General features: G+C 39.6%; 1 protein-coding gene across 1 annotated transcript in view; it reads left to right on the top strand.

The window, feature by feature from the left end:
* Positions 1 to 27,314, top strand: part of LOC143172045 (importin-11-like) — a 206,043-nt gene that overhangs the window by 61,639 nt on the left and 117,090 nt on the right. Inside the window, exons 6-16 of the mRNA XM_076361261.1 lie at positions 1,032 to 1,235; positions 5,417 to 5,549; positions 6,493 to 6,551; positions 7,410 to 7,458; positions 9,092 to 9,162; positions 10,566 to 10,758; positions 14,353 to 14,505; positions 14,772 to 14,815; positions 16,394 to 16,484; positions 17,933 to 17,980; positions 18,627 to 18,732. Of these exons, the coding sequence (XP_076217376.1) occupies positions 1,032 to 1,235; positions 5,417 to 5,549; positions 6,493 to 6,551; positions 7,410 to 7,458; positions 9,092 to 9,162; positions 10,566 to 10,758; positions 14,353 to 14,505; positions 14,772 to 14,815; positions 16,394 to 16,484; positions 17,933 to 17,980; positions 18,627 to 18,732 (1,151 nt within the window). The remainder of the gene's footprint in view (positions 1 to 1,031; positions 1,236 to 5,416; positions 5,550 to 6,492; positions 6,552 to 7,409; positions 7,459 to 9,091; positions 9,163 to 10,565; positions 10,759 to 14,352; positions 14,506 to 14,771; positions 14,816 to 16,393; positions 16,485 to 17,932; positions 17,981 to 18,626; positions 18,733 to 27,314) is intronic.

Genomic DNA, 27,314 nt, shown 5'->3' with positions numbered 1-27,314 from the left:
TAGGATTGAAGTGTAGTGGTTGTTGTAAGGTTATATGTGGAAGGTGAGAGCGTCTGCTTCACTGAGGTTATCCAATCAAGGACCTTTTCAACATGAACAGTGTAAGAACGGGGAAAACAAGAATAACATGAGTTTTTTGGATATTTGAGGTGGGGTTGTGTGGGACTATACAAAATTTATTAAGGAATGTTTAGAAGGGAGTTGGGGAGGAGTAAAGTGGGGGAATAGACAGAAAGAGGTATGAAAAGGGCCAGTCGTGTAAACCATTGCTGGTCAGTACCGGTGTCTGAACAAGCCGTGTGCCTGATCATCGCAGTCTATCCTGTCTTCTGGTTAAATCCCTTAACTATCTTTCTGTGTAATCTCACTGTTTGGTGAGTGTACGTGCTGCAAGGACTAGGTGTCAGCTACTGGCAAGACTGGTGTGAGTGGGATTTTGTGCCAGCAACTGAAGTCAGATGGGTGGGTGGTGGTGTAGATGTCCCTCGCCTATAGTGTGAGGATCTGAAGCAAGTGAGAGTCTCGGCTTCAGCCACTGGGATGGGACTGCAGCTGACAGGCCAGTGTGCTTGGGGGGAAGGAACGTCTCTGTCTAAAATCTCAAACTCAGGTATAGCAGAAATAAGGGCGATATATATTCAGCAGTCTATATTTTTTTTTTTGTAGAAAGCAATAGAAAATATCACTAAGTAAAAAGTGGTTCCCAAATATCTGTTTCTTCATTTATGTGATTTCTAGAACAAATAACTTTAGTGGTCTTTATGTAAAATTTAAACAAAGTAGCCAGCTTAGCGTTTTATGTAAATATTTATTATAAACATAAAATGGAAGAAATAAATATTTTTCTCCACTTTTATTTGCATTCAGCAAGCTTTAAAATAGTTTAAGAAAAAAACCCCACACAAAATACTAGCAATCCATACTAGGTTTTTTTGATTCAGGTTTTATTTGGCTGTTAATTTCTGCAGTGTACATTTCCTAAATGATCTTTGACTTTGTGGTACCTGTGTTTTTGTTTTGCTTTTTTGCAGATAGCAACTCAGATCTCTGTACTGATTGCTAAAGTTGCCAGAGTGGACTGCCCAAGGCAATGGCCAGAACTTATACCCACTCTTCTAGAATCTGTGAAAGTCCAGGACGATCTTCGACAACACAGAGCATTACTTACCTTTTATCATGTTACAAAGACCCTGGCATCTAAACGACTTGCTGCAGATAGGAAAATTTTCTATGATGTAAGTAATGCAGTATTGTAGAGCATGCAAGCAACTTATTTTACATGCTTGCTACTGCCCATGGTTAGCTGGCAGTGCGTTAAAGGTAGGTATGTTGACCTTAATGTCTGCCTTTGAAACAGAAATGCTCTTAATTTGGTGGGTATATGTACAATGTGAAATTATTGGAAGTCAGTTTCCAGGTGAAATCTTTATTAATTTTGCATGCAACTTGAGTGTTATTAAAATAACTTGTGTTAAGAAGCAGAGCTTCATCTACAGCACAATATATGCATAACAGCCTTATGTTATCATGCTGTAGAGCAGATCATCTTATATATGAAATTGCAGTGGTTTTGGAAGAGTGCTTTGGATTCATAATTCAATATAGTCTTTAAAAAACACTGCTTTTTGGACTTCCATACCACAGTATTTTGGCTTTTATCATCAGTGGGGACGTGTTTATGATTGCGGTTTTTCCAGATCAACTTCTTTCTCCAGGTTAATTAAAAGGTAAGATGTGAATGCAAATGCCAAATCTTGTCTCATGCAGCTTACATTCTCCGTTGTAAGAATCCATGGATTAGAACACAGATTTACCTTTGGCTGTAGGCTGTTGCATCTCCATCCCAATTTTACAGTTTTTAATTTTACAGTTAGCTGAATTTAGTGAGTTAAACACCTTTTCCAAACATGTTACTTTTGAATTTTCAAAGCTTCATTTTATTCCTCCATTTTAAAGAAAAGTTTATAGTGCAGATAATGAAGTATATTTCTGAAGGTTTACCTATTCATATATGTAGAAAACTTTTTCTGGCAGTGAAATCATTAAGGTGAAATTTTAGTCATTAGGAGTCTGAGGAACTGAAGGCTGGCTCCTGTAATAGGACAGGACTGAGATGATGATATGTTGCTACGAGATGTGTGTGTAGGAACAGTTTTTTCTCTCTCTGCCATATATAGGTATGGATGAATATAATCTCTCTATAGGAAATATTTGTATTAATATTTTGAAATTTATTAGGCTATTATACATGATCTGACTACTTGTACAATACAGATTTTGGTATATTCACAGGTATTTATTCCAAAGAAATAAAGAAAGAGAGAGTTAATGACTTGTTTTCTAGAGCTCTCCTAAATCAAGATGTTGCTTTTTTCAGCCTGGATATGCAGCTGTAAATACTATTAATGCTCAAAGATATAGCCAAAAAAAAAAAAAAAAAAAAAAAAATCAAAACCCAACCCCAAAGCCCCACCTTCATAAAATAGTCAAATCCATACCATCTCAGTACAGGGACAGAAAGGAATTTATAGGTCATAAGGTCCAGTATTTGTTGTTAAAGTTGTCATGTCCAACAGTAACTTTGCTGTATTTCCACTATTTTATCAGGCACAAAAAGAGCTCAGTTACCTTCAGTCATTTTTGTGTTTCTGTCCTGGTATTGGCTGGGATAGAGTTAATTTTCTTCCTAGTAGCTGGTATAGTGCTGTGTTTTGGATTTAGCATGACAACAATGCTGATAACACACTGATGTTTTAGTTGTTGCTGAGCAGTGCTTACACTAAGTCAAGGACTTTTCAGCTTCTCATACTGCCCTGCCAGCGAGGAGGCTGGAGGTGCACAAGAAGCTGGGAGGGGACACAGCCAGGACAGCTGACCCAAACTGGCCAAAGGGATATTCCATGCCATGTGACGTCATGCTGAACAAAAAAACTGGGGGGAGTTGGCCAGGGGGGCATGGCCACTGCTTGGGAACTGGCTGGTTGGTGGGTGGTGAGCAATTGCATTGTGCATCACTTATTTTGTATATTCTTTATATTTATTATTTGTATCTGTATATTCTTTATCATTATTATTATTTTCCCTTCCTTTTCTGTCCTATTAAACTGTCTTTATCTCAACCCAGAAATTTTACTTTTTTTTTAAATGTTTCTCTCCCCCATCCCACTGGGGGTGGGGGGGGAGTGAGCAAATGGCTGTGTGGTGTTTAGCTGCCTGCCGGGTTAAACCACAGTAGTTTCCAAGAAACTCATTAATTTTGTATGAACGTTTTTCCTTATGGAATGCAATTTGGTTTGGTGTTTTCTTTGTATATTCTTTTGTTTTGAAAGTGAGACAACTTTAGATGTGAAGAAAAGGCTTATAACAATTTTTTTTTAGATTTGTTAAGGCAGTTCTTGTCAAAAATGCCACTGAAATTTCATTCTAATAAGCATACTCTTTAAGCAGTCTTTTTGTGCTTAAATGTTCATTTTTAACTTGTGCATATGTTCAGAATGCAGAGTTCCTCTATCATCTGATTTGAAATGAATGACAATTTTTAGTGTATCTAGTTTCACTGTGTTGTGAACACTGTGTATGTTCAGTTTTTTGAACTTTATGTGGGAAAAGGAAATTTTCTGAGCATCTGGCACTACAGGGTTCACATTTAAGGATTTTTTTATTTTTAATAACTGCAAAATTGAACAACTCTGACATCTGCTTCTTCTGTCTCCTGGTAAAGGGAATTCACATCTGTTGAGTGGCATGTGACTTCTCTTGGACAGTCGAAAAACCTTTCTCATAGAACGTAGCCATTCAAAGCTAAAAGTTCTAAAAGGTTAAGTAACAGATTACAAACTTTTCTTGATGCTTTCAGATAAGTAGTTACAGAGGGTATTTCAGCATTTTTTAGTTCAGCTTTAGAAACACTTGATAAATTTTTCATGTAATATGGTAATTGAAGTTTATGAGGTCATGCTTACAGATAAGGCATGTTTCTGCTGTCTCACCTTTACTCAGTCAAAGGAACTAAATAAGCAGGTAATATGTGCTTTTGATTCTGTTGATCTAATGTGTAGCAGACTAAGTGCAGTTTCTTCCTTCCACTTTGAAACTGTCAAGTGCTACCATAACTGAATGAGAATTTTTTTATCTTCTGTTTTTACTTCAAATATCTTTATCAGATAAGCACTGTTTGGAAACTGTAATGGGAATTAAATCTAAGATTTGTTCAGTGCTAGCTAATTAGAAACTATTTGTCATTCTATATTTAAAATAATTTGAGGCAGAAAGTCAGGGTTTGCAGCTATCATCAAAATAAAGTTTCAGTGTAGGCATTGTTCAATACTGGTTTTATTAGATACATGCATGTAACTGCTAACTGTATCCCAGAGTAAGCTGATTCAGATGTTAACTATGCTGTAAGACAAATAGTTTAAATCTTGTGGGAGAGGAGGCGATGAGGAGAAAAGATAATTTTTTGAAGCCTGTATTGGGTCTGGCTGGGATGGAGTTAATTTTCCCCATAGCAGCCCTCCTAGTGCTGTGCTTTGTATTGGTAGCTAGAAAGGTGTTGATAACACACCAGTGTTTTGGCTACTGCTGAGCAGTGCTCCCACAGCATCAAGGCTGTCTCTCCAACATTCCCCCTCCTCACCCCCAAAGGCCAGTAGGCTGGGGGTGGGCAAGAGCTTGGAAGGGGACATAGCCAGGACAGCTGACCCAAACTGACCAAAGGGATATTCCATACCATATGATGTCTGCTCAGCAATAAAAGCTAAGAGAAAGGAGGAGGAGGGGGGGCATTCGTTATTACGATGTTTGTCTTCTGGAGCAACCGCGTACTGAAGCCCTACTTCCCAGGAAGTGGCTGGACGTAGCCTGCTGATGGGAAGTAGAGAATAAATCTGTTTGTTTGTTTTCCTTTGCTTCTGCATGTGGCCTTTGCTTTTTCTTTATTAAACTGCCTTTATCTTGACCCATGAGTTCTTTTCATCTTATTTTCTTCCCCCCTGTCCTGCTGAGGAGGGGGAGTGATAGAGTGGCTTGGTGGGCACCTGGTGTCTAGCCAAGGTCAACCCACCACAAATCCTCATACACTATTATAGACCTATGGCTGGAGTTAGTGAAAATCAGATAAGAAAGGAGGCCTAAGTAGTTATCTTTAAAGTGGTAGAGTCATAGAACAAGTAGTCAGGCAAGCAGGTGAGTCTATCATAACATCTTCAAATTAAGACAAGATATTTTTCTGGAAAACATCTTTGGAATAGCCAAGTCCATACGACAAAGAAGCAAGTGCAACACTGTGGCCCGTGTTATACAAGAAGATGGATTAAATAATTTAACAGTCTAAACTGGCCTTTAAATTTACGAATTTATTATGCTATAGCCAAATTCGGGAAATCAAATATATTGTTGGTCTTTCTTCCTTTTACAGCTTGCATCAAGTATTTATAGCTTTGCATGTTCCTTGTGGAATCATCATACTGATACGTTCCTACAGCAAGTTTGTACAGGGGATGAAGCTGCAGCCACAAATTCATTAGAAAGAACCTTGTTGTCATTGAAAGGTAATAATATAGAATGATGTTAAATATAAGGAATGAAATAAGTTTCTTCACAGTGAATGATCAAGTCCTCTTTGGTAAAGAGTCTTAACGTTCTCTAACAAAGCCATGTCCATTGGGAAAACTAGTAATCTTGGTTTATTTTACCTGTGCCTTTATCAAGGCAGAAGGCATGGAAGGGGGAGAAGGTACTCTTGTTTCTCAGTATGTACCATTCTGATATGCGTGTTGTAAGAAGTCAAAGTCTAGGAGGTGGGAAAGTGGAGGGCATAACAGGATGCTTTATGTGTGTTGTAATTTAGGCTTGCATCTATCTTTAGGCACTTAACTGAGGAAGCCGAGCTATGAATTTTGTTGCGTTAAGTTCACCTCATGGTCAGTGAAGAGGTAACCTTAGCAGTCAGTTTAGATTTTAGGTTGATGCTCAAGTACTTATCAGTGGGATGAATACATATCCTTACTGTACTTTGCTGCATTGAAGAACTGAGATATTTGTGTGTGGGGCTTGCAATTTAGATGATATCAGTCTTGAATTGTTTCAGAACGTGCAGCATGTGGCTTCTCTGGTTTACTGGCAGTGATAAACTGGAGAAAATTCATAAGATGGCTTATGGACCCTAGTTGACTGTACTTGGCCCTTTTCCTGTTACAAACCTTTCAGAGGGTGAATACTTACAGCTTTTGCAGAATTCTTCTTTATAATTCAATAATTCTTGGATTTCTCTTCATTGTTTTACACGTAATGTACTGAATTTTAAAGTAATTTCAACAAGATTAGATTCATGTTAGGTACGGTTGAGGCATCCAAAGGCCCAAAATTAAATGTATTTTTTAATTTGGAGAATTGGAAGAAAGACACAGAAACTGTAACTATAATTGTGTTCTGAAATCTGTTGGAACAAGGCCTGAGAAATATCTACACAAGTAACTTTTTCCCCCCCCCCAGTCCTTCGTAAACTGACAGTCCATGGGTTTGTAGAACCTCATTGGAGCGTAGAGGTGATGGTAAGTGACATATATCTGTTTCTAGTTCTAAATTAGAAATCTCTTGTGATGATTTCAGGTGTTGTTAGAGCTATGTTTAAAGATAGTTGAAAGGCACGCATTTGTGTTATGTAAAGGAAGATCAAGCAACACACTCTCAAATTTGTCCTCTCATCAGTTAAGAACTGTCAGATCCTAGGTAGATCCTAAACACTGACACCAATGGCATGATGTTTAAAAAAAAAAAGTGCCCCTTGCAGTTTACATGTCACATGATAGTGACACCCCTGTTCTCTACTGGAAGATGTCTTATGTGTATTCTCTGCCATCATTTGAAGAGGATGTTTTCATTTAATGATTAATGTAATGGCATATTTGTCCTATCAAATTCTGTTGATAGAATTTGTCTGATTATGAGATGAAAGCCTGTGGTATGCAGCCCATCGGGGGAGGGGTGGGGAGAAGAAAGAAACCCAAACCTCTCTCTTAACCCCAAACACTGCTTGCTTTGATGGAAGAGTTGGGTACCCAAGAGCTACATCCTAAACTAGGAAGTTGAGAACAGGAAAGAACTGGATAAGCAGATTGTAAAGCATATGTCTATATTTACATACACCTGTTCTTATTAGAGATGCTATGCTGTTTGTGTGGTACTAATAAGGTCAGTTTGGATCATCTATGCAGTCTCCTAGATAGCTAATTATTTGTTTCATGAGGAAATTGCTTGTCCAAGATAATCAATTAGTTTAGTTAAAAGTGATAAGGTGATGTCTGAGCTAGTAACGCATCTGAACTGACTTCAATTTGACTCAACTTTCTTCTTGTAATACAGTGCAAAATAAGCTTCATCTTTAAGACACATACTTATATATTTTTCAGGGTTTTCTACATGCAGTGTTTGAACGGCTAAAACAGTTTCTGGAGTGTAGTAAGTATCTGAATCTTTTTCCTTGTATTGGTTGTTAAATATTAGAAACTGGATGAAAGCATAATACAGTTATTAAAAAAAAATACCTTGCACCTAAATGATTTTGATATAAGTGCAGAGCTATTACTTTAAATTACTTTAAATTATTAAAAAATAAAAAAAAAATAAAAATCTTAAGCCATGGAGTGACAAAGTATACGTATTAAAATATGTAGATGCTACTAAAACCCAGATCATCTTGAATTTTCTTGTTTGGGAGGGTTTTGTTTTTCTTTTTCCTGGAGTTTGCCATGTATTTTGTAAGGGTCAATTGGGAAATAAAGACCATGTTCAGCTATATGTACTTTATACCTGGAAGAGTAGTAGTCTGAGACAGGCAACCACAGCTTAACACAGTCAACAGAAATATAAGCATAATGGGCAGGTGTTAGTGCTTTTGCAGGGAGGTTACCTGAAGCAAACAAAAAGGAGATGTTCAGCAGCGTTGCATTTGAACTCACTCCTCCTTTCTTGCTTGTGCACTTGTAGTAGGCCTGATACAAGCCATTCATTCATTTGAAGCCTGTCAGGTCATTCTTTTAGGATTCAACAACACTTTTTCTGAGGATAGATGTCTAAACTGAGTAGAAAGATTTTTTTTTTTTTTTTTTTGATTCAAATGAAGGTACTTGGATCAGGAACCTGTACTTAGGTGAGAGGGACTGATTTGGGCTCCGAGCCTTGTTTCTAGAAAAGATGGAAACTGCCCCTGTGTTCAATGCCAAAATAAAATACCTTTTTTTCTCTTCTAAAATGCAGGCTTCTCTGCATGCAACTGTTTGCCTCTTCTACTATAGTATAGTCATGGTCTTTCTGGCCCTTCTTTTTCCTTTTTGGTGAGACAGTTGCCTAGCTTTAATAGACTGAATTGAAGGCCATCCCATCCTGAAGCTTGGTGGTTATCATAGTCCCCTAGAACATGGGGACTGTGGGGTTTGAATGTCCTAAGATAAGAACTGAGCTGAAGCTTCCCATCTCCACTTTTCTAATCAGTAAGCTGTTTTGCAAAAGCAGGCATGACTACCTTACAAGATTAGGGTTTACTTTTATTATATCATGTTTTTTGCATGTATGCCTTCATTATGGCTCTTTTTGTATTTCTCTTTTTTTTATAAAAGCTTTATCTGTTTTTTGTAAATTCAGAATGTTTTCAGTTTTTTTAAGGTGGGGTTTCTAGAAAAGCACATAGTATTATGTAGTAAGGATATACCATAGTTTTCATATAAGGGCATTTTCAGCTTTTCAATGCTTTTTTGCTTCTTGCCTATGCTAGCATTTGCTTGCATTATTTTAACTGTCTTTTATCATTGAGTTGTCTGTAATGATGTTCCGATTGTTTTATTCTGATCAGTTACAGTGAATTTCACTGCAGCTGAGAGAAATGGTTAAAGATTTTTTTTTTTCCCCAGTAGCCATTACCTTGAATTTATGACTTTGAATTTATTCTGCCATAGAACTTTTTTCTGGCTGCCATAATTCCTGAACTACAGATAAAACGAGTTGTTCTCTAGTGTTAATTTTTTAAAATGTAGCTATCTAGAAAGAAAAGGAAAGTCTGAAAAAAATGATAGTTGTTAAATATCTGATTTACCAGGTAGAAGTATAGGAGCAGAAAACGTCTGCAGAGACCGTCTAGAAAAGACTATAATTCTGTTCACTAAAGTGGTAAGTAAATTCACCATTTAGTTACCGAATAGTTTACCGTTCTGGAGGTGCAGTCCCCGTTCAGATATATATGTTCCTTAAAGCCAATAGGTTTCAGATCTTTTAAAGAAATGGAAGGTACTGCAACTTATATTTCATAACAAAGAAGTTTTATTTTTGAATTTTTTGTAAAGAAAAGGGTATCTGTTTACTCATGCTGACATAAGTTGCAGGAGTGAAGAATGCATTTCCTTAGCTCAAACAAAATTAAGTGCATTCCATAAGTAAATTATTTAACTAGGATTTTGCTCAAAAAAGAATTCTGGAAATTTTGCTAAAACATTGGTATCAGCATTAATGAATAAAGAAGAGAGAAACTTTTCATCCTGTCTTTTATAAGTAGTTAGATTGCTATTTCTAAGGCACTGTTAGTTCTATTGAATAACTGGCCACTTTCAGTTTATTGAAAGAAGATGAACAAAAAACCTCTCTTTACCCTCTGTGACTTTTGTATTATATAATACATTTAGAGTTTTCAGCTAATTCTGTGCAATCATTAATTGCATATATTATCAGAAGGTAATTTTAGTATTGTCACTTGCTCTGTTTTTAATAGATATAAAACTTACAGAATTCCCATTGTTTGCAGATTCTATTTTGGGGCCATGGGTCTTATTTAAATATTCAGCCTAATTATCAGAGGTGGGGGGCACCTGTCAGCTTCACCAAAATTGAACTGAAGATGCTTTGACCCAACATTCTTAGTCTTTGTCATAGTACTTCTTACTTTGAACTAACAAGCAAAGTATGTGAGGCATGTGTATCTTTTTTCATAGACCTGAAGAAAAAATACACTTTATTCATAATCTACCATCTATAGAAATTCAGATGCAAGAATTTAGGTTTAGACATTTCTGCAGTAGTAGAGGAGATTAAAGGAATTGACCAGTACATTCTAGACCACTAGTTGGAAAAGCTAAGCTGAAGAAGCAAGTGCTTGTACTGCAGTGGGGGGAGAAAAAAAGAATGAAGAATTATTTCCCTCACGCCTCTTTTACTTAGAATAATTCTAATAGGGATGAATTATCTGCTAAATTGTTCGGGGTTTTAAATGTGGCTGATATGTTTTATATACTATGTTGCTAGCAAGCTGGTCTAGTTGAAAATGGGTATTGTTCCTTAAACTTAAAAAAAAAAAGGTAATTTTGAATATAAATCAAGAATTTCAGGGAGAAATAATGCTTCATTAAACATTGATACTGATCTCTTCCTAATTTCCTGTCCTTGTTCAGTTTTCTTTTATATAATTTTATATAACTAGGCACTTGTTTTTAATAAGTAGTTTATGAAAGTATTTAATATAAGACTTGCACAGAAAGTAATTTTATTTCTTTTTCTTGCTCTTCTACTTCCTTAAATTTTAGCTTTTGGACTTCCTGGATCAACATCCTTTTTCATTTACCCCTTTGATTCAGAGGTCGTTGGAGTTTGCTGTAAGCTATGTTTTCACAGAGGCTGGCGAAGGAGTTGTATTTGAGCGGTTTATTGTACAGTGCCTAAATCTTATTAAGATGATTGTAAAAAATTATGCTTACAAGCCATCCAAAAATATTGAAGGTAATGCTGCTATTTACTAAAAACATTTTTTATATCTTGAGTAACATTTTGCTAGTTGTTACCAAGAGTTAAACTCCTTTAAGACATTCTTTTGAAGCACTTAATGCTTCAATAGTTAGTAATCTATGCTTCTGTCTATATTGATAATTCTTATTTTGATGGTTAAAGTATTAATATATATGGCCGTTGACTTGCTGAAGTCATTTTAAATCCATGAGGAGTGTGAATATATTTTGTTGATTGATTTTCACTGAAGTAATTTTAAAAAGTATTGAGGTATGGAATTTGATTCATTTTCATCAAAGAGTTTGATGTATCTTTCCCTTGAGAAAAGTTTGATAAAATGCTTGGTGTTTGTTGTAATTAACTAATAAAAGTACTCTGAAATACAGAAACACAGTGAATTTGACATGCAGTTGACTATAAAGCAGTTTATATGTTCTGTTTCTGTAGGACTGTGTTTCATTCCGAATCTTCATACACTTCTGTATGTATGGATGTGGTGGGTTAACCCTGGCTGGACGCAAGGTGCTCACCAAGCTACTCTATCACTCCCCTTCTCAGCTGGACAGGGGAGAGAAAATATAACGAAAGATTCATGGGTCGAGATAAGGACAGGGAGATCACTCACCAATTACCATCACAGGCAAAACAGACTCGACTTGGGGAAATTAATTTAATTTATTGCCAATCAAAATCAGAGTAGGATAATGAAAATATAAAACCAAATCTTAAAACACCTTCTCCCCACCCCTCTCTTCTACCCGGGCTCAACTTCACTCCCGATTTCTCTACCTCCTCCCCCCGAGTGGCGCAGGGGGACGGGGAATGGGGGTTGTGGTCAGTTCATCAAATGTCTCTGCCGCTCCTTCCTCCTCACACTCTTCCCCTGCTCCAGTGTGGGGTCCCTCCCATGGGAGACAGTCCTCCACAAACTTCTCCAACATGGGCCCTTCCCACAGGCTGCAGTTCTTCACGATCTGCTCCAGCGTGGGTCCTTTCCACGGGGTGCAGTCCTTCAGGAATAGACTGCTCCAGCGTGGGTCCCCCACGGGGTCACAAGTCCTGCCAGCAAACCTGCTCCAGCGTGGGCTCCTCTCTCCACGGGGTTCACAGGTCCTGCCAGGAGCCTGCTCCAGCACAGGCTCTCCATGGGGTCACAGCTTCCTTCAGGGCACATCCACCTGCTCTGGCATGGGGTCCTCCACGGGCTGCAGGTGGATATCTGCTCCACCGTGGACCTCCATGGGCTGCAGGGGGACAGCCTGCCTCACCATGGTCTTCACCATGGGCTGCAGGGGAATCTCTGCTCCGATGCCTGGAGCACCTCCTCCCCCTCCTTCTTCTCTGACCTTGGTGTCTGCAGAGTTGTTTCTCTCACATATTCTCACTCCTCTCTCCTGGCTGCCAGTTGTGCAACAGTTTTTTCCCTCTTCTTAAATATGTTATCACAGAGGCGCTACCACCGTCACTGATTGGCTCAGCCTTGGCCAGTGGTGGGTCCATCTTGGAGCCGTCTGGCACTGGCTCTATCGGACATGGGGGAAGCTTCTAGCAGCTTCTCATAGAAGCCACCCCTGTAGCCCCCCTGCTACCGAAACCTTTCCACCCAAACCCAGTACAATGGATAACGAAAAAAAGCTTTCCGTAGAATTAAACTATATTTTTCAAAAAAAATTTAACTTCCACATTAGTTTGAAATTTGCCAATGACTAGATAACAATTAGCATTCTCTTTCTAAATTTGGGGGGGGAGTTTCATGAACATACCAGTATGTGTCAGAAAGATTACACAAACCTAGCATTTAACATTCTTCAAAATATTCGTAAATATCATAGAATCATTTAGGTTGGAAAAGACCCTTAAGGTCATCAAGTCCAACCATTAACCTAACGCTACCAAGTCCACCACTAAACCATGTCCCCAAGTGCCACATCTACATGTCTTTTAAATACCTCCAGGGATGGTGACTCAACCACTTCCCTGGGCAGCCTGTTCCAATGTTTAACCACTCTTTCAGTAAAGAAATTTTTCCTCACATCCAAACTAAACCTCCCCTGGCACAACTTGAGGCCATTTCCTCTCGTCCTATCGCTAGTTACTTGGGAGAAGAGACCGACACCCACCTCGCTACAACCTCCTTTCAGGTAGTTGTAGAGAGCGATGAGGTCTCCCCTGAGCCTCCTTTTCTCCAGGCTAAACAACCCCAGTTCCCTCAGCCGCTCCTCATAGGACTTGTTCTCTACACCCTTCACCAGCTTTGTTGCTCTTCTTTGGACGCGCAAAGTATAACATTGATGTATTTCAGTGTTATTCCATAATTTTATAATACATTAATGTCCTAAATCCACTGATTATTAAGAGGAATTTCTACTTGCAGAACTTTGTAGTTGTGTTTGAGTTTTTGAAATAGAAATGTAGTCACTTGACAAAAAGAATATAGCATATTTAAATAAAAGCTGTAGCACTTGACTTTCTGACAGCTGGGTGATTAAAAAATTAAGATCTAGAGAAAAATAATTTATTTTTCTTAATTTCTGACTGACATAGAGTATAGCGTACAGTATTTGTTTTTACTGCTACTTTCTTTAACCAATGTTAACTCCTAAAAAAAAAAAAAAACCAAGTTATTTTTAAGATTATATTTGGATAAACTTTCTGAATAGGTATAAATTAAACTTTCTTTGAGTGCTGTGTGTTTATTAATTACCTTCCTCAGTAATGCTAAATTAAAAAAACACCAAAAGCAGCAGCTAAAAGTTTTTCTTTTTGTCTACATAGTAGCTGAAAAGCTTTATAAATACTTGTCCTGGTTTTGGCAGGGATAATTTCCTTCCTAGTAGCTGGTACAGTGCTGTGTTTTGGATTTAGGATGAGAACAATGTTGATAACACACCATGTTTTAGTTGTTGCTAGGTAATGCTTACACTAGTCAAGGACTTTTCAGTTTCCCATGCTCTACCGACTGAGAAGGCTGGAGGTGCACAAGAAGCTAGGAGGGGGGCACAGCCAAACTGGCCAAAGGAACATTCCATACCATGTGACGTCATGCTCAGTACATAAACTGGGGAAAGCTGGCCGGGGGGGGCCGCTGCTCGGGGACTGGCTGGGCATCGGTCGGTGGGTGGTGAGCAATTGCAATGTGCATCACTTGCTTTGTGTATTATTATTATTGCTATTATCATTTTATTTCAATTATTAACCTGTTTTTATCTCAACCCACAAGTTTTTCTCACTTGTGCTCTTCCAATTCTCTCCCCCATCCCACCGGGGGCGGGGGGGGGAGGAGTGAGCGAGCAGCTGTGTGGTACTCAGTTGCCGACTGAGGTTAAACCACAATACTTCATGAAGCCCTATGAACCCTTCAGTCCAATTTTGCTGTTAAAGAACTCTCTGAAAGTAAATGAAATTCGGAGTTTAACTTGCTTAAAAAATGTACACTTGAAAGTCTGTTATGAAAGTCTGCCATGAAAATGTATTTTTTGTTTTCTCTGAGGATTTCTTATGTATTGATTTCTTTCTAGTTTTACTAGACTACTGTTTGGTCATTAAGCCTTTTAACTGTAATTTGGATTCTCCTGTGTTTTATTTCAGATAGCAGTCCTGAAACTCTTGAAGCACATAAGATAAAGACAGCATTTTTCATATATCCAACACTAATGGAGATATGTAGGAGATTAGTCACTCATTATTTCCTGCTGACAGAGGAAGAATTAACGATGTGGGAAGAGGACCCAGAAGGCTTCAGTAAGAAACGTGTTGTATGGTTGATTGCAGTTTATTTAGATATTGGCATAAGAGGTTTCATATCCACATTGCCTCTACAAATTGCCCATGCGATATTGGCTGTTTTATTTTCTACAGTTTTGTTACATGGACAAATATTCCCTCTGGAGATTGTTTTCATAACAAGAGATTTCTCAGTAGTCCGTGATATTCATATATCTAAATACTAAACTTTATTTGAACCATAGTTGAAATAATACTTTCTCTTTTTCTTTGTGAAATAATAGCTGTAGAAGAGACAGGAGGAGATTCTTGGAAGTACAGTCTCAGAGTAAGTGTTTCAATTTGAAATAAAACCATTTGACATTTCTGGATGCATTTCTTGATAGTCTTGTACCCAAGAGAGATGATATTTGGTAGAAAGATAAGCTCATGCTTTAAAAAATAAATCTTTTGTTAGAGAAATTTCATTAGAATTAATATAAATGAACTTCGTTCATTGATCAATGTTCAAACATTTTGAAATACACTGGAAACTGTGCATTTCATGTTCTAGGAGGGAGGGAAAAGGAGTTTGCCTCAGTGTTTGTATCGTGTAGTATCTGATGGTTATTAAACCCAGTAGAAGTTGTCTCTTCTTTAAACTGATAGTTGATATTAGGGGGAAGCTTCCCTAATATTCCTAATAAGGGATTGAGAGCAGCCCTGCCGAGAAGGACTTGGGGGTACTGGTGGATGAAAAGCTGGACATGAGCCAGCAATGTGCGCTCGCAGCCCAGAAGGCCAACCGTATCCTGGGCTGCATCAAAAGAAGCGTGGCCAGCAGGTCGAGGGAGGTGATTCTGCCCCTCTACTCTGCTCTGCTGGGACCCCACCTGGAGTACTGTGTCCAGCTCTGGAGCCCTCAGCATAAGAAAGACACGGACCTGTTGGAGCGGGTCCAGAAGAGGGCCATGAAAATGATCAGGGGGCTGGAACACCTCTCCTATGAAGAAAGGCTGAGAGAGTTGGGGTTGTTCAGCCTGGAGAAGAGAAGGCTTCGGGGAGACCTCATTGCAGCCTATCAGTACTTAAAGGGGGCTTATAAAAAAGATGGCGGCAAACTTTTTAGCAGGGCCTGTTGCGACAGGACAAGGGGGAATGGGTTTAAACTAAAGGGGGGTGGATTTAGACTAGATATAAGGAAGACATTTTTTACGCTGAGGGTGGTGAAGCACTGGAACAGGTTGCCCAGAGAGGTGGTGGATGCCCCATCCCTGGAAACATTCAAGGTCAGGTTGGACGGGGCTCTGAGCAACCTGATCTAGTTGAAGCTCTCCCTGCCCACGGCAGGGGGGTTTGGACTAGATGACCTTTAGAGGTCCCTTCCAACCCAAACTATTCTGTGATTATCACTAATGACTGTTAGTAAACACGAAGGAAGTTTGATGCATCTATATTAGCATTTTAGTTCAAATCAAAAGTATGCTGTTGTAGTGAATCTCCCAATTATCCCTGCTATGGTTTGCTTTGCAAAGAGATTTCAAAGCTTATTTGCTGGGTTACTTTCAGATTAAAACTAAGAAACCCATCCCTGCGCATCTAGTGTGTTCCAAGTGCAAATGGACCTTCAGTCCAGATGACTGTACTAGGGCTAATCCAAAAGGAAACTGTGAGATACCTACATTGTTCTTGTACCACAGAACTTGTTAATATAGATACAGCCATCAAAATCTTGCTAGAGTTAAGCATACTGTATAATATGAAATGGTATTTCATATAGTACTAAGACTAACTTTGCTGCAGTATATTGCATTTTAAATTATGGCCTTTGGTGCGAGGTATGCAGCACTTACAAATTTTAACATAAAATATATTTTAATTGTCTTTATTTTGATAGATTCTAAACCAGATATTTTTAATTTTTCAGCCATGCATGGAAGTCCTTTTTATTGATATTTTCCATGAATATAATCAGACTCTTACCCCTGTGCTTTTAGAAATGGTTCACAGTCTACAAGGTAAGTTGTTTAAAAAATAAAGGAACTGTAAAATGTAGAATTCTGACATTCACTTTTGTCAACTGTTAAATAATTTTACCTATCTAATTTTATGTAGTGTGTTCACTCTATTTTTGAAAGGATGTGTTAATATTTTGAAATTATTTCTAAACCTATCATAAGGAGAATGCAATGTGTATGTAGGAAGAGGGAATCCTAATCATTCTTTCCTTTTTGTCATAACTATCTTAGATGACTGACAAAAACTGGGGCGGTTCTGCTTTCGTGAGATTTTAGGCTTTCTTGAGAATGGTTGACAAGCTTAATAAATTCTGTAGGTTGTTTTTTACCAGGAACTTCCTGTTCAAATGTTTCAAGGCACTTTATGGTAATTCTGCCAAGTTTCTGCAAAAATTCTGGGGAAAAAAAACTTTTAAACAGAAAGTTCAAGTTATGCTGTCATTTTGGAGAGTCTAGAGGACTTTCCACATCTGAAGAATCTACTTTAAGAGTTTAGTGTTTTTCTGTATGAAGACTGAAGTCTTCATAGACTGAGGAATGATTCAGGTTTTCTTCGCCCCCAAACTGAGGTTTACAGTGGCCATGGAAGATAATGAGTGGTAGCTGCCACTTTGTTTTCCCTGTCATTTCAGCTTAGCTTGTTTCCCCAGGTTGTATCGTACCTGACTTATAATATTTTATATTTGAACTTATCAGAATAGATCAGTACATTCTATTAAATAGAAATAAATATTCATTTTCTGAGGGTGGTTTCTGACTTCACATCCAGAATCTCTACATAAAATACTTTGTGTACATAAGTTTCAGGATGGTTTGCTGTGCTGTGATACTGGGAATGGTAAAAGGTTCCTTTCAAAAGGGTTGACACTTACTTTGTTTTTCAAGAATTATGGAAGATAATACTTCCATGCTAAAAGGTACACATACACACTTTTTTTTTGCTCCTGAAGCTCCTAGTAGCCATTTCTGGATGTTTTCAATTTGAGAGTTATTGTTGAAGTACTAGATGATATTAAGAATTCATTAATTCTTAAGATTTTGAAAATTTTCACTTATACTTTGTAAGTACACATGCACACATATATAAAGTATATAGAACTAGGTCTAAGTAGTGACTCTGGAAATAGTACCACATGGTAGATAGTTTTCAGCAATTTGTGGGGTTTGAGTCTGTTCTTTAAAATACATACTTCTGACTTACTTGCCTGTTGCTGTTAAAAATGTTCAGCGCTGAGGAAGTCAGTCAAAAATGGGGTATGAAAGCAGAGATTTGGTTTTAGTATATTCACTCAAGAAAGTATCAAAACTGAAATAGTGAACTTGTGAAAACAAAAATAGTTAAGCAGTCTTAATTCACAGCATACTTATTTAAAGTGTAAAAGTGCTAAGTTGCTTGCGTTCTTCGTTTAGTTATGCTTTTTTTTCTTTATTTTAACTTTGTCTTGTAGGATCTACCAACATGGAAGATACCAATGCTATACTGATTAAAGATGCTGGTAATTAAATTTTACTTTACCTTTGAAGGAACAGAGCCCCTTTTGTTTATGTGCTTGACTTCTTAAAAATTATATGAAGAATTTGCAAGATTTATTTTTAAGACATTTGAAAAGTAGGACCTAAATCCTATTTCTCCATGCACTTGATGTCAGTCTTAACTTTTAGAAATGCTTATGTAAACGTATGGTGCTTTTTTCAGCATTTTTGTGAAACAAACCCTTAGACAATCTCCTTTACTGTCCTGTCCTTTCCCCTCTGCAAATAAATGAATTGCAGTGCTTCGATGGAGATAGTCTGTCCATTTTACAAATAAGGAGATTTTATCGCAAAAGAAAAGAATTGTCTAAGGCCTCTGATGGAACCATTCTTGACATTAGAATGAGATCTTCATTTTTTCTTATGGCTTTTAACTATTTTCAAGAGTCTGTATTTTTCTTCTGTAATACTTTACTTTTACTAAAATTTCCTCCACAGTTCCCTTCACCATGGTCTGATAATATCTTTCTTCAGAGTATATGCTTTAGTTTTGTTTTCTTTCTTATGCTCAGGTTATCAAAAATGTTTTTTTTAAACTTAGTCTGATTATTTAGAATTAAAAATTAAACATTCAAGCAAACAATAAGCATAACTATTGTTTTTCCCCAGTGTATAATGCGGTTGGACTGGCTGCTTATGAACTATTTGATAGTGTGGATTTCGATCAGTGGTTTAAAAATCAACTATTAGCAGAACTACAGGTTTCTCATAACAGGTAAACACCTTGGTTTGTTATGTCTTCATCATTTAAATATGAACTGTTGATACAAATCTGGTAAGATATAATGTCTAATTGCAGACTTGAAAAATACTCAATATGTAAACATATCCACTAAATGAGCAGAGGTATGAAATACGTATAGATAACTGATACAGTCACAGAAGTGACAGTGTTCATGACAGTGGCAGTTTCTGTTTATGTTTAAATTACTGTGTGGTGGCTACTTCCAGGGTTCTGTTATATTAGATAGATTATTATTATATTATAAATCTGTCCTCTTGCATATATTTGAGTTGATTAAACTTTCTCAGGACAACCACCTTTGCTCATTTGAAGAAAGATACTTAGGCCTCTTGAGTTCCCAGAGCCCTTTAGGCAGCAAAGTCCCACTGAAATATGTGGAAATAATCTCTGTGAAACTGTAGCTTAGCCAAAATAGTGATTTGTTCTTCTTTACTAGTTCAAATACAAGCCCTCTGTAGCACTCTTCAGTTAATTTTGCTAGCAATAAAGTGGGGAAGTAAGGATTTGGGCTGTGTTGTAAAGTGTGAATGATTACAGGCTGGTTCTACATGAAGAGTATTATATAGCCCATCTGCTGTGGGTTTTCCTTCTCACCAAGGTCCTCTTCACTTGGATGGCCTTCACATGAGTACCTCCGTTTTGTTTAGCGGATATCATAGGATATTTTGAAAGATCAGTTTTGGTATCTCGGCGTAGACTGAGCTGTCCATATCTACAACTGACTAGGAAGACAGTGTTCCTCCCAGTTTCTCAAACTGTCACTCTTCCCTCAGGAGAAGGACATTGAATGCTATTGTACATGCTAATACTAATCAGATAAGTTCCAAATCACCCTTTGACTCTGAATAAAGGTGTCCTGTTTTTCTCATCAAAGTCATTAGCAGTGACCCTAATGGCCTTTGAAAGACTTTACTATTTTTTCTTATACATCTGAAATTCATCTTACCAGACATTATCTGAAATATGAACTAATTTGCTAATAATCTTAGGAGCTACCATAAATTGTAAATGATTTTCCATAATGAGTTGCTAGCCAGCTTTTTTATTTCCAAATGCCAATTATAAACATTTTCTTTACAAATACAATTTCATGTAGAGTGGAAGATCCTGCTAAAAATACAAAAATTAAAATGCTTCTTTTCATTACGATATACTTTTTTCCTAATGAATTATTTACTTTTGGATGTGTAACCTTACTTTCAGGGTCACAGAATAATTGCTGCAGTTGTTTACCTGGTGTCTCCTAATGTTTTTTTTTCTCATTAGTCTTTTTTTTGTTTATATGATCTCAACTTCACCCTACTATCTACCAGTGGCCAAGCACTCTAATGGTTAGGCTAAATGTCAGAAGAGCAGGAAAAAATTAGAGAACTTGTATATACGATTGATCCTTTGTTGTTGTGCTGCACCAGCACCGATCTCTGAATAAAGCTGCCATGGTATTTGTAGCACATGCTGGCTTTGGCATTTTTATGCCATCCACCCATACAGTAAAACTGATAAAAGTTTTCTACAGTTGATATAGTTGTATTTACAGTAGGGAAGACATCTGATCTAACCATTTGGTTGGTATTTGTGATGAAATTCCTGTGGGGACAGAAGCTTGCAGTAGAAGTTATCCAGAAGTTTGAAGCCTTGTTTGCTTGAACTGCTTCTACTGCCAGCATCTTTGGAGTCTGCCATGGGAATAAAGGAGACAGTGTTAGTAGTTTGAATGGAGCGTTGCTTTAATGACAACTTCAGGAATACATATGCAGTTTAGATAAAGCAGATTAGAGGGTATGATCTGCTGTGCTACAGAATGTCCCATGGTGATTAGCATGGTTGTTCACAAACTAGTTCATATTTGTGTTCCCAAACCTATGTGTTAGCAGTGACAATAGGATTTGCTGTTTTGTTTTCTTTGAGTGTTTCATTGTCTGTTGATAGTGAGACTGTCAACCATGACCGTAGCAGTAGGAGAAATATGGGATTAATGAAAAAATAAACCTCTTAAAGACTTTTAGAAACATTGCATTGCCAAATTTATTACTTGCCATAATATTTAGTTTTGTACTGACTAAGGAGAAACTTTTCCATAGTATGAAAATAGTTGACTGAATACAATCTTTTGCAATAATTCAGTCTTAAAACAACTCTTTTCCTGCTGAGAGAGAAAGTATCAATGTGACACTTAGTACTTTGGTATCAAGTATGACACTTTTGACTGTTTAATAAATTTATTTAATGTAAAGAAGCCTCAATAACTTCAGTTTAAATCGCTGTCTTGATGGCTTATAAGGCAGAAGTTCATCAAATGAAAAATAAATTAGGATAACAAGGCAAAATAATTTGTTACTTAAAATGCTATGAATAGGGATCATCTTGCCTAACTTTATATGTCTGCAATTTAAACATTTAAATCTGAGCTACTCTTCCTGGTCAGCTTTTATAATCAGTGGAGAAAAATAGCAGCTCTATGGAATGCTTTTCTCAATCTTTGTTAGGCACTTCAGCTCATTGTTAATCTGGTTCTTACTTCTTCCTATTGACTCTAAAGCTGTTTGGTTTATGCCCTTGTTGTGTGGCACTGGTGCAAGATGAGGTAATGTCAGTTCTTTCTGTGAATAGTTTTAGACTGATGACATGAAATACTCTGGCAGTTTCTGTAATGCAGTAGCTAAGTTTGCATTTTTAAATTGTATCTGACCTCAAATTTCAAGCACAAAAGGAATGTCAAGGAAATTGCTGGAAAGTATGGTAAAAGCAGTAAGACGCCATGAAGACAGTAATAATGTAAGATTTATTTTCAGTTTCTTTTATTGGTGTATGTGCAGAATAAACTGTATCTCTAGTGAGACTTCCAAGATTCAGTCATTTAGGAAGAGTTGTTCTTTTCAGACATAAGTTGGTGTTTCCTGAGCCTTCTAGTGAAGAATTTTGATGAAAATAATTTCTGCATTAAAATTCTAAAGTTGGTCTTGACAAACTAAATACTTTAATAATTGTTTTGGGGAATAATGTTTTCCTAGTGATTCTTAGATTTCTTTTTCATCAAAGCATTCTAGAAAAGCAAGTATGTCCTGGTTCCAGCAGGGATAGAGTTAATTTTCCTCCTAGTAGCTGGTATAGTGCTGTGTTTTGGACTTAGCATGAGAATAATGTGATAACACACTGATGTTTTAGTTGTTGCTAAGCAGTGCTTACACTAGTCAAGGACTTGTCAGCTTCCTGTGCTCTGCCAGCGAAGAGGTGCACAAGAAGCTGGGAGGGGGCACAGCCAGGACAGCTGACCCAAACTGGCCAAAGGGATATTCCATACCATATGATGTCATGCTCAGTATATAAATTGGGGGGAGTTAGTCGGGGGGCGGCGACCGCTGCTCGGGAACTGGCTGGGCATCGGTCAGCGGCTGCTGAGCGGTTGCATCACTTGTTTTTCCTGGGTTTTGTTCCTGTCTCTCTTTGTTGTTGTTTTCCTTTTCATTACAATTTTTTATTATTATTATTATTATTATTATTATTATTATTATTATTATTATTGTTTTACTTTATTTCAATTAGTAAACTGTACTTATCTCAATCCATGAGTTTTCTTACTTTTGCCCTTCCAATTCTCTCCCCCATCCCACCTGGGGGGGGAGGGTGAGCGAGCAGCTGTGTGGTGCTTGGTTGCCGGCTGGGGTTAAACCACAACAGTCCTTTTGGCACCCAACGTGGGGCTTGAAGGGTTGAGATAATGACAGATCTGACCAGAGCGTGTTAAAATAAAGTTGTTATAAGCATTCATTATATTGCTTTAACAGTCGCTGGTCACAATGTTGTTTTATTTGTTCGCATAGTTGTATTATATAAATCCTCACTTGCAGTATGTATTCCCTGCGGTACTGTTTATCACTTCTGGGAGATGGGTCAGGATTATCACTTTGCTGTACTGTGTAACATCAGCTTATGATACAATAATATTACTGGTAAAAAGACTAATGTGGCATGTGTATTTGGTATTGCTGTCATCTCCGTACCTTGGGTGCCATCTCTCAGAAATTATTAATAATGACACTCTTCACCTTTTCTCCTCAGGGAACCAATCTATGGGGAAGACAGGGGGGGATGCTTTCCCCCACTCCTTCACCTTCCCCTTCTCCTCCAGGCTGATTACAGTAGCTCTCGAGAATTTTGAATATCGTTGGGATGTTCAAGCCAGCATGCTCCTATTCCTAAGTCTCCTGAATGTGTTTCAGGTCTTGTTTAGAGTTAAACAACTATGTAAAAAAAATCAGATCTGCACCAAGGCTGGACCGTCATGGGTGGCATTGCATGTGGGAGAATACGGGCAGGTATTTAGAGAACTTCTCACCTCCAGTGGTCTGGAACTTCACTCCTGAATAACTACAGGATCCTGATGAAGTGTTAGAATGCTTGGAAAAAAAAAGCCGTGGTTATTCCACACAGAGGCACAACTTATCACACTGTGCTGGGCCTTGGTTAGTATCTACCAAACATTGCTCGGTATTATGCAGCACCCTCAGGGAGAAAAGAGGGAAAACAACTGCAGTGCCTGTTGGTTTACTCCAGCCCCTGCGACAAGCACTGCAGCTAAACCAGAGATCAAACCCGTGCCGGTATCAGTTGCCCCCATACACAAGAAGAAATATTGGAAGCAGAACTCAGCTTGTTTAGAAAGGGATGAAGAAGCGCCTCCTAAGAGGGAGCAGGAGGAAGAAGCATACTGTCCCGACAGCGAGGAGGCAGACTACTCTAAAACAGGGCCATCACGAGAACAGGAGGAGAAAGAGGAAGAAATCCCCACTTCCCTCTGAGAAAGAACTCGGCGGGAGGGTTCCTCCTCTTCCTCGGAGGGAGAGGAAGAACTCATAAACGAGATGGTAACCACCCAATCTCTGTCCCTGAGTGAGCTGCGAGATATACGAAAAGATTTCAGCCGTCGTCCAGGCAAGCACGTTGTCACCTGGCTGCTCTGGTGCTGGGATAATGGGGCCAGTAGCCTGGAATTAGAGGGTAGGGAAGCCAAGTAGCTGGGATCCCTTTCCAGGGAAGGGGGCATTGAGAAAGCGATTGGAAAAGGGACACAAGCCCTCAGCCTCTGGAGGCAACTCCTGTCAGATGTGAAGGAAAGGTATCCCTTCAAGGAAGATGTTATATGTCACCCAGGCAAGTGGACCACCATGGAGAAGGGTATCCAGTACCTGAGGGAAGTAGCCATGCTGGAGGTGATTTATGATGACCTGAATAATGAGCATTTACCCAAAGATCCAGATGAAGTCAAGTGCATGCGACCCATGTGGCAGAAGTTTGTACGGAGCGCACCATCGTCATATGCCAACTCATTGGCAGTAATGACCTGGAAAGATGGAGAGGGACAAATGGTGGATGAATTGGCTAGTCAACTCCGGCAATATGAGGAAAGTCTCTCTTCCTCCCTCGTCTCGGCTGTGGAGAAACTGTCCCGGGAGATCCAGCAACTCAGAGAGGATAGGTCCTACTCCTCACCTGTACGGACCAGTATCTCGGATATTAGGAGTCAGCGTTCTTTGGCTCAAGAGAGAGAATATAAAGGGTACACACCACGGGGCACCCTATGGTTTTACCTGCGTGACCACGGAGAGGACATGAGGAAGTGGGATGGGAAACCTACTGCAGCCCTAGGGGCACGGGTACATGAGTTGCAAGGAAAAACAATCACAGAAAGAGGGTTCTTCCAGGAAAATTGCTGCTCCAGTTTCCAGCAGGCGGTTCCCCAGAGAGAGTAGAAGGGCTGATTTTACTCCTGATCTTAATGAAGAAACTTCTGACTCGTACGTACAAGAAATGAGAAATGAGTACTGTGATGAGGATTAGAGGGGCCCTGCCTCCAGCCAGGGGGAAGAAAGGGACAACCGAGTTTACTGGACTGTGTGGATTCGGTGGCCTGGCACATCAGACCCACAGGAGTATAAGGCTCTAGTAGACACCGGTGCACAGTGTACCCTAATGCCATCAAGCTATATAGGGGCAGAACCCATCTGTATTTCTGGGGAGACGGGGGGATCCCAACAGCTAACTGTATTGGAGGCTGAAGTGAGCCTAACTGGGAATGGGTGGCAGAAGCACCCCATTGTGACTGGCCCAGAGGCTCCGTGCATCCTTGGCATAGACTACCTCAGGAGAGGGTATTTCAAGGACCCAAAAGGGTACCGGTGGGCTTTTGGTATAGCTGCCTTGGAGATGGAAGAAATTAAACAGCTGTCCACCTTGCCTGGTCTCTCGGAGGACCCTTCTATTGTGGGGTTGCTGAAGGTCGAAGACCAACAGGTGCCAATCGCTACCACCACGGTGCACCGGCGGCAATATCGCACCAACCGAGACTCCTTGATTCCCATTCATGAGCTGATTCGTCGACTGGAGAGCCAAGGAGTGATCAGCAAGACTTGCTCACCCTTTAACAGTCCCATATGGCCAGTGCGGAGTCTAATGGAGAGTGGAGACTGACAGTAGACTATCGTGGCCTGAACGAAGTCATGCCGCCGCTGAGTGCTGCTGTGCCAGACATGCTAGAACGTCAATACGAACTGGAGTCAACGGCAGCCAAGTGGTATGCCACAATTGATATTGCTAATGCGTTTTTCTCAATCCCTTTGGCAGCAGTGTGCAGGCCACAGTTTGCTTTCACTTGGAGGGGCATCCAGTACACCTGGAACCGACTGTCCCAGGGGTGGAAACACAGCCCCACCATTTGCCATGGACTGATCCAGACTGCACTGGAGCAGGGTGGAGCTCCAGAACACCTGCAATACATGGATGACATCATCGTGTGGGGCAACACAGCAGGCGAAGTTTTTGAGAAAGGGAAGGAAATAGTCCAAATCCTGCTGAAGGCGGGTTTTGCCATAAAACAAAGTAAGGTCAAGGGACCTGCACAGGAGATCCAGTTTTTAGGAATAAAATGGCAAGATGGATGTCGTCAGATCCCAATGGATGTGATCAACAAAATAACAGCCATGTCTCCACCAACTAGCAAAAAGGAAACACAAGCTTTCTTAGGCGTCGTGGGTTTTTGGAGAATGCATATTCCAAATTACAGTCTGATTGTAAACCCTCTCTATCAAGTGACCCGGAAGAAGAACGATTTCAAATGGGGTCCTGAGCAACGACAAGCTTTTGAACAAATTAAAGAGGAGATAGTTCATGCAGTAGCCCTTGGGCCAGTCCGGGCAGGGCAAGATGTAAAAAACGTGCTCGACACCGCAGCCGGGGAGAACGGCCCTACCTGGAGCCTCTGGCAGAAAGCACCAGGGGAGACTCGAGTTCGACCCCTAGGGTTTTGGAGTCGGGGATACAGAGGATCCAAGGCCCACTATACTCCAACTGAAAAAGAGAGATTGGCAGCCTATGAAGGGGTTCGAGCTGCTTCGGAAGTGATCGGCACTGAAGCACAGCTCCTCCTGGCACCCCGACTGCCGGTGCTGGGCTGGATGTTCAGAGGGAGGGTCCCCTGTACGCATCATGCAACTGATGCTACGTGGAGTAAGTGGGTCGCACTGATCACACAACGGGCTCGAATAGGAAACCCCAGTCGCCCAGGAATCCTGGAAGTGATCATGGATTGGCCAGAGGGCAAAGATTTTGGAATATCGCCAGAGGAGGAGGTGACGCATTGTCGGAGTTTCCCTTTGTTCAGTGTCGACGACGGAGCGGGAGTTGCGATTCCGGAGTAATGACAGATCTCAATATGAGTATGGTCATTCTCCTTTATTTACACTTATAACAGGGCTTATATAGTTAACTACTATGGACACGCGCTACCTGCAGCTTGCAGATAGGTTACAGCCTTGTGTTCACGCGCATCTATGCTCTAGCAGATTGGCCCATTCTTTCTGATCATGCGAAATGCCTTCATGGTCTTTATCTTGTTTTTCTCCTTCCAGCTGCACATTCCTTTCTCTGTTGTTTTCTGCTTAAGTGCCTTGTCATGCCAGGTGGTGCAGTGTTTGCTCATTAAAATCAAACTCAGGAATGTCCGTTAGTGAGACTCCCATTCCCACATCTCCCCCTTTTTGTTTTACTAGAAACACTGCTGAAACCGATCTTTCAATCATTTTTCGTATACATTGCAACAAACAGGGTACACAAAACAAAAATGCATATAAATACTATTACACATATCCCTCTTAGCTTGGCTAGTCCTTTTAACCAGCCACGAGGAGGAGCTGTCTGATACCCGCAAGTCTGCAAACGCAGCAGCCAGGGGGTCTTTCTCCCCGGTCACTCCCCCATCATTCATCGGAACGGATGGGGTGGCTGGGCACGCTCTTCATAACAACCTATAATTGGTTAATCACAGCTGTCCACGCACTCACAATACCCTTCTCATTGGTAGCTGCTGGCTGGTCTCGCCGATCTGTGCCTCCTCCTTATCCTGGGTGTTGTTCCGCTGTTGTTGTTCATCACGTGGCGAGGCTCCTTCTTCTGCTCAGGGAAGGATGGTCAAGGTCACCAGCCGTCTTTGTCAGCATATCCCTGCTACTGTTAAAAACATGGGTTGCTCAGGGATACTAGATCGTGCCCCTGCTGTA

This window comes from Aptenodytes patagonicus, chromosome W, assembly GCF_965638725.1.
Source record: "Aptenodytes patagonicus chromosome W, bAptPat1.pri.cur, whole genome shotgun sequence".
Classification (NCBI taxonomy): domain Eukaryota; kingdom Metazoa; phylum Chordata; class Aves; order Sphenisciformes; family Spheniscidae; genus Aptenodytes; species Aptenodytes patagonicus.
This window is presented reverse-complemented; position numbering and strand designations above follow the sequence as displayed.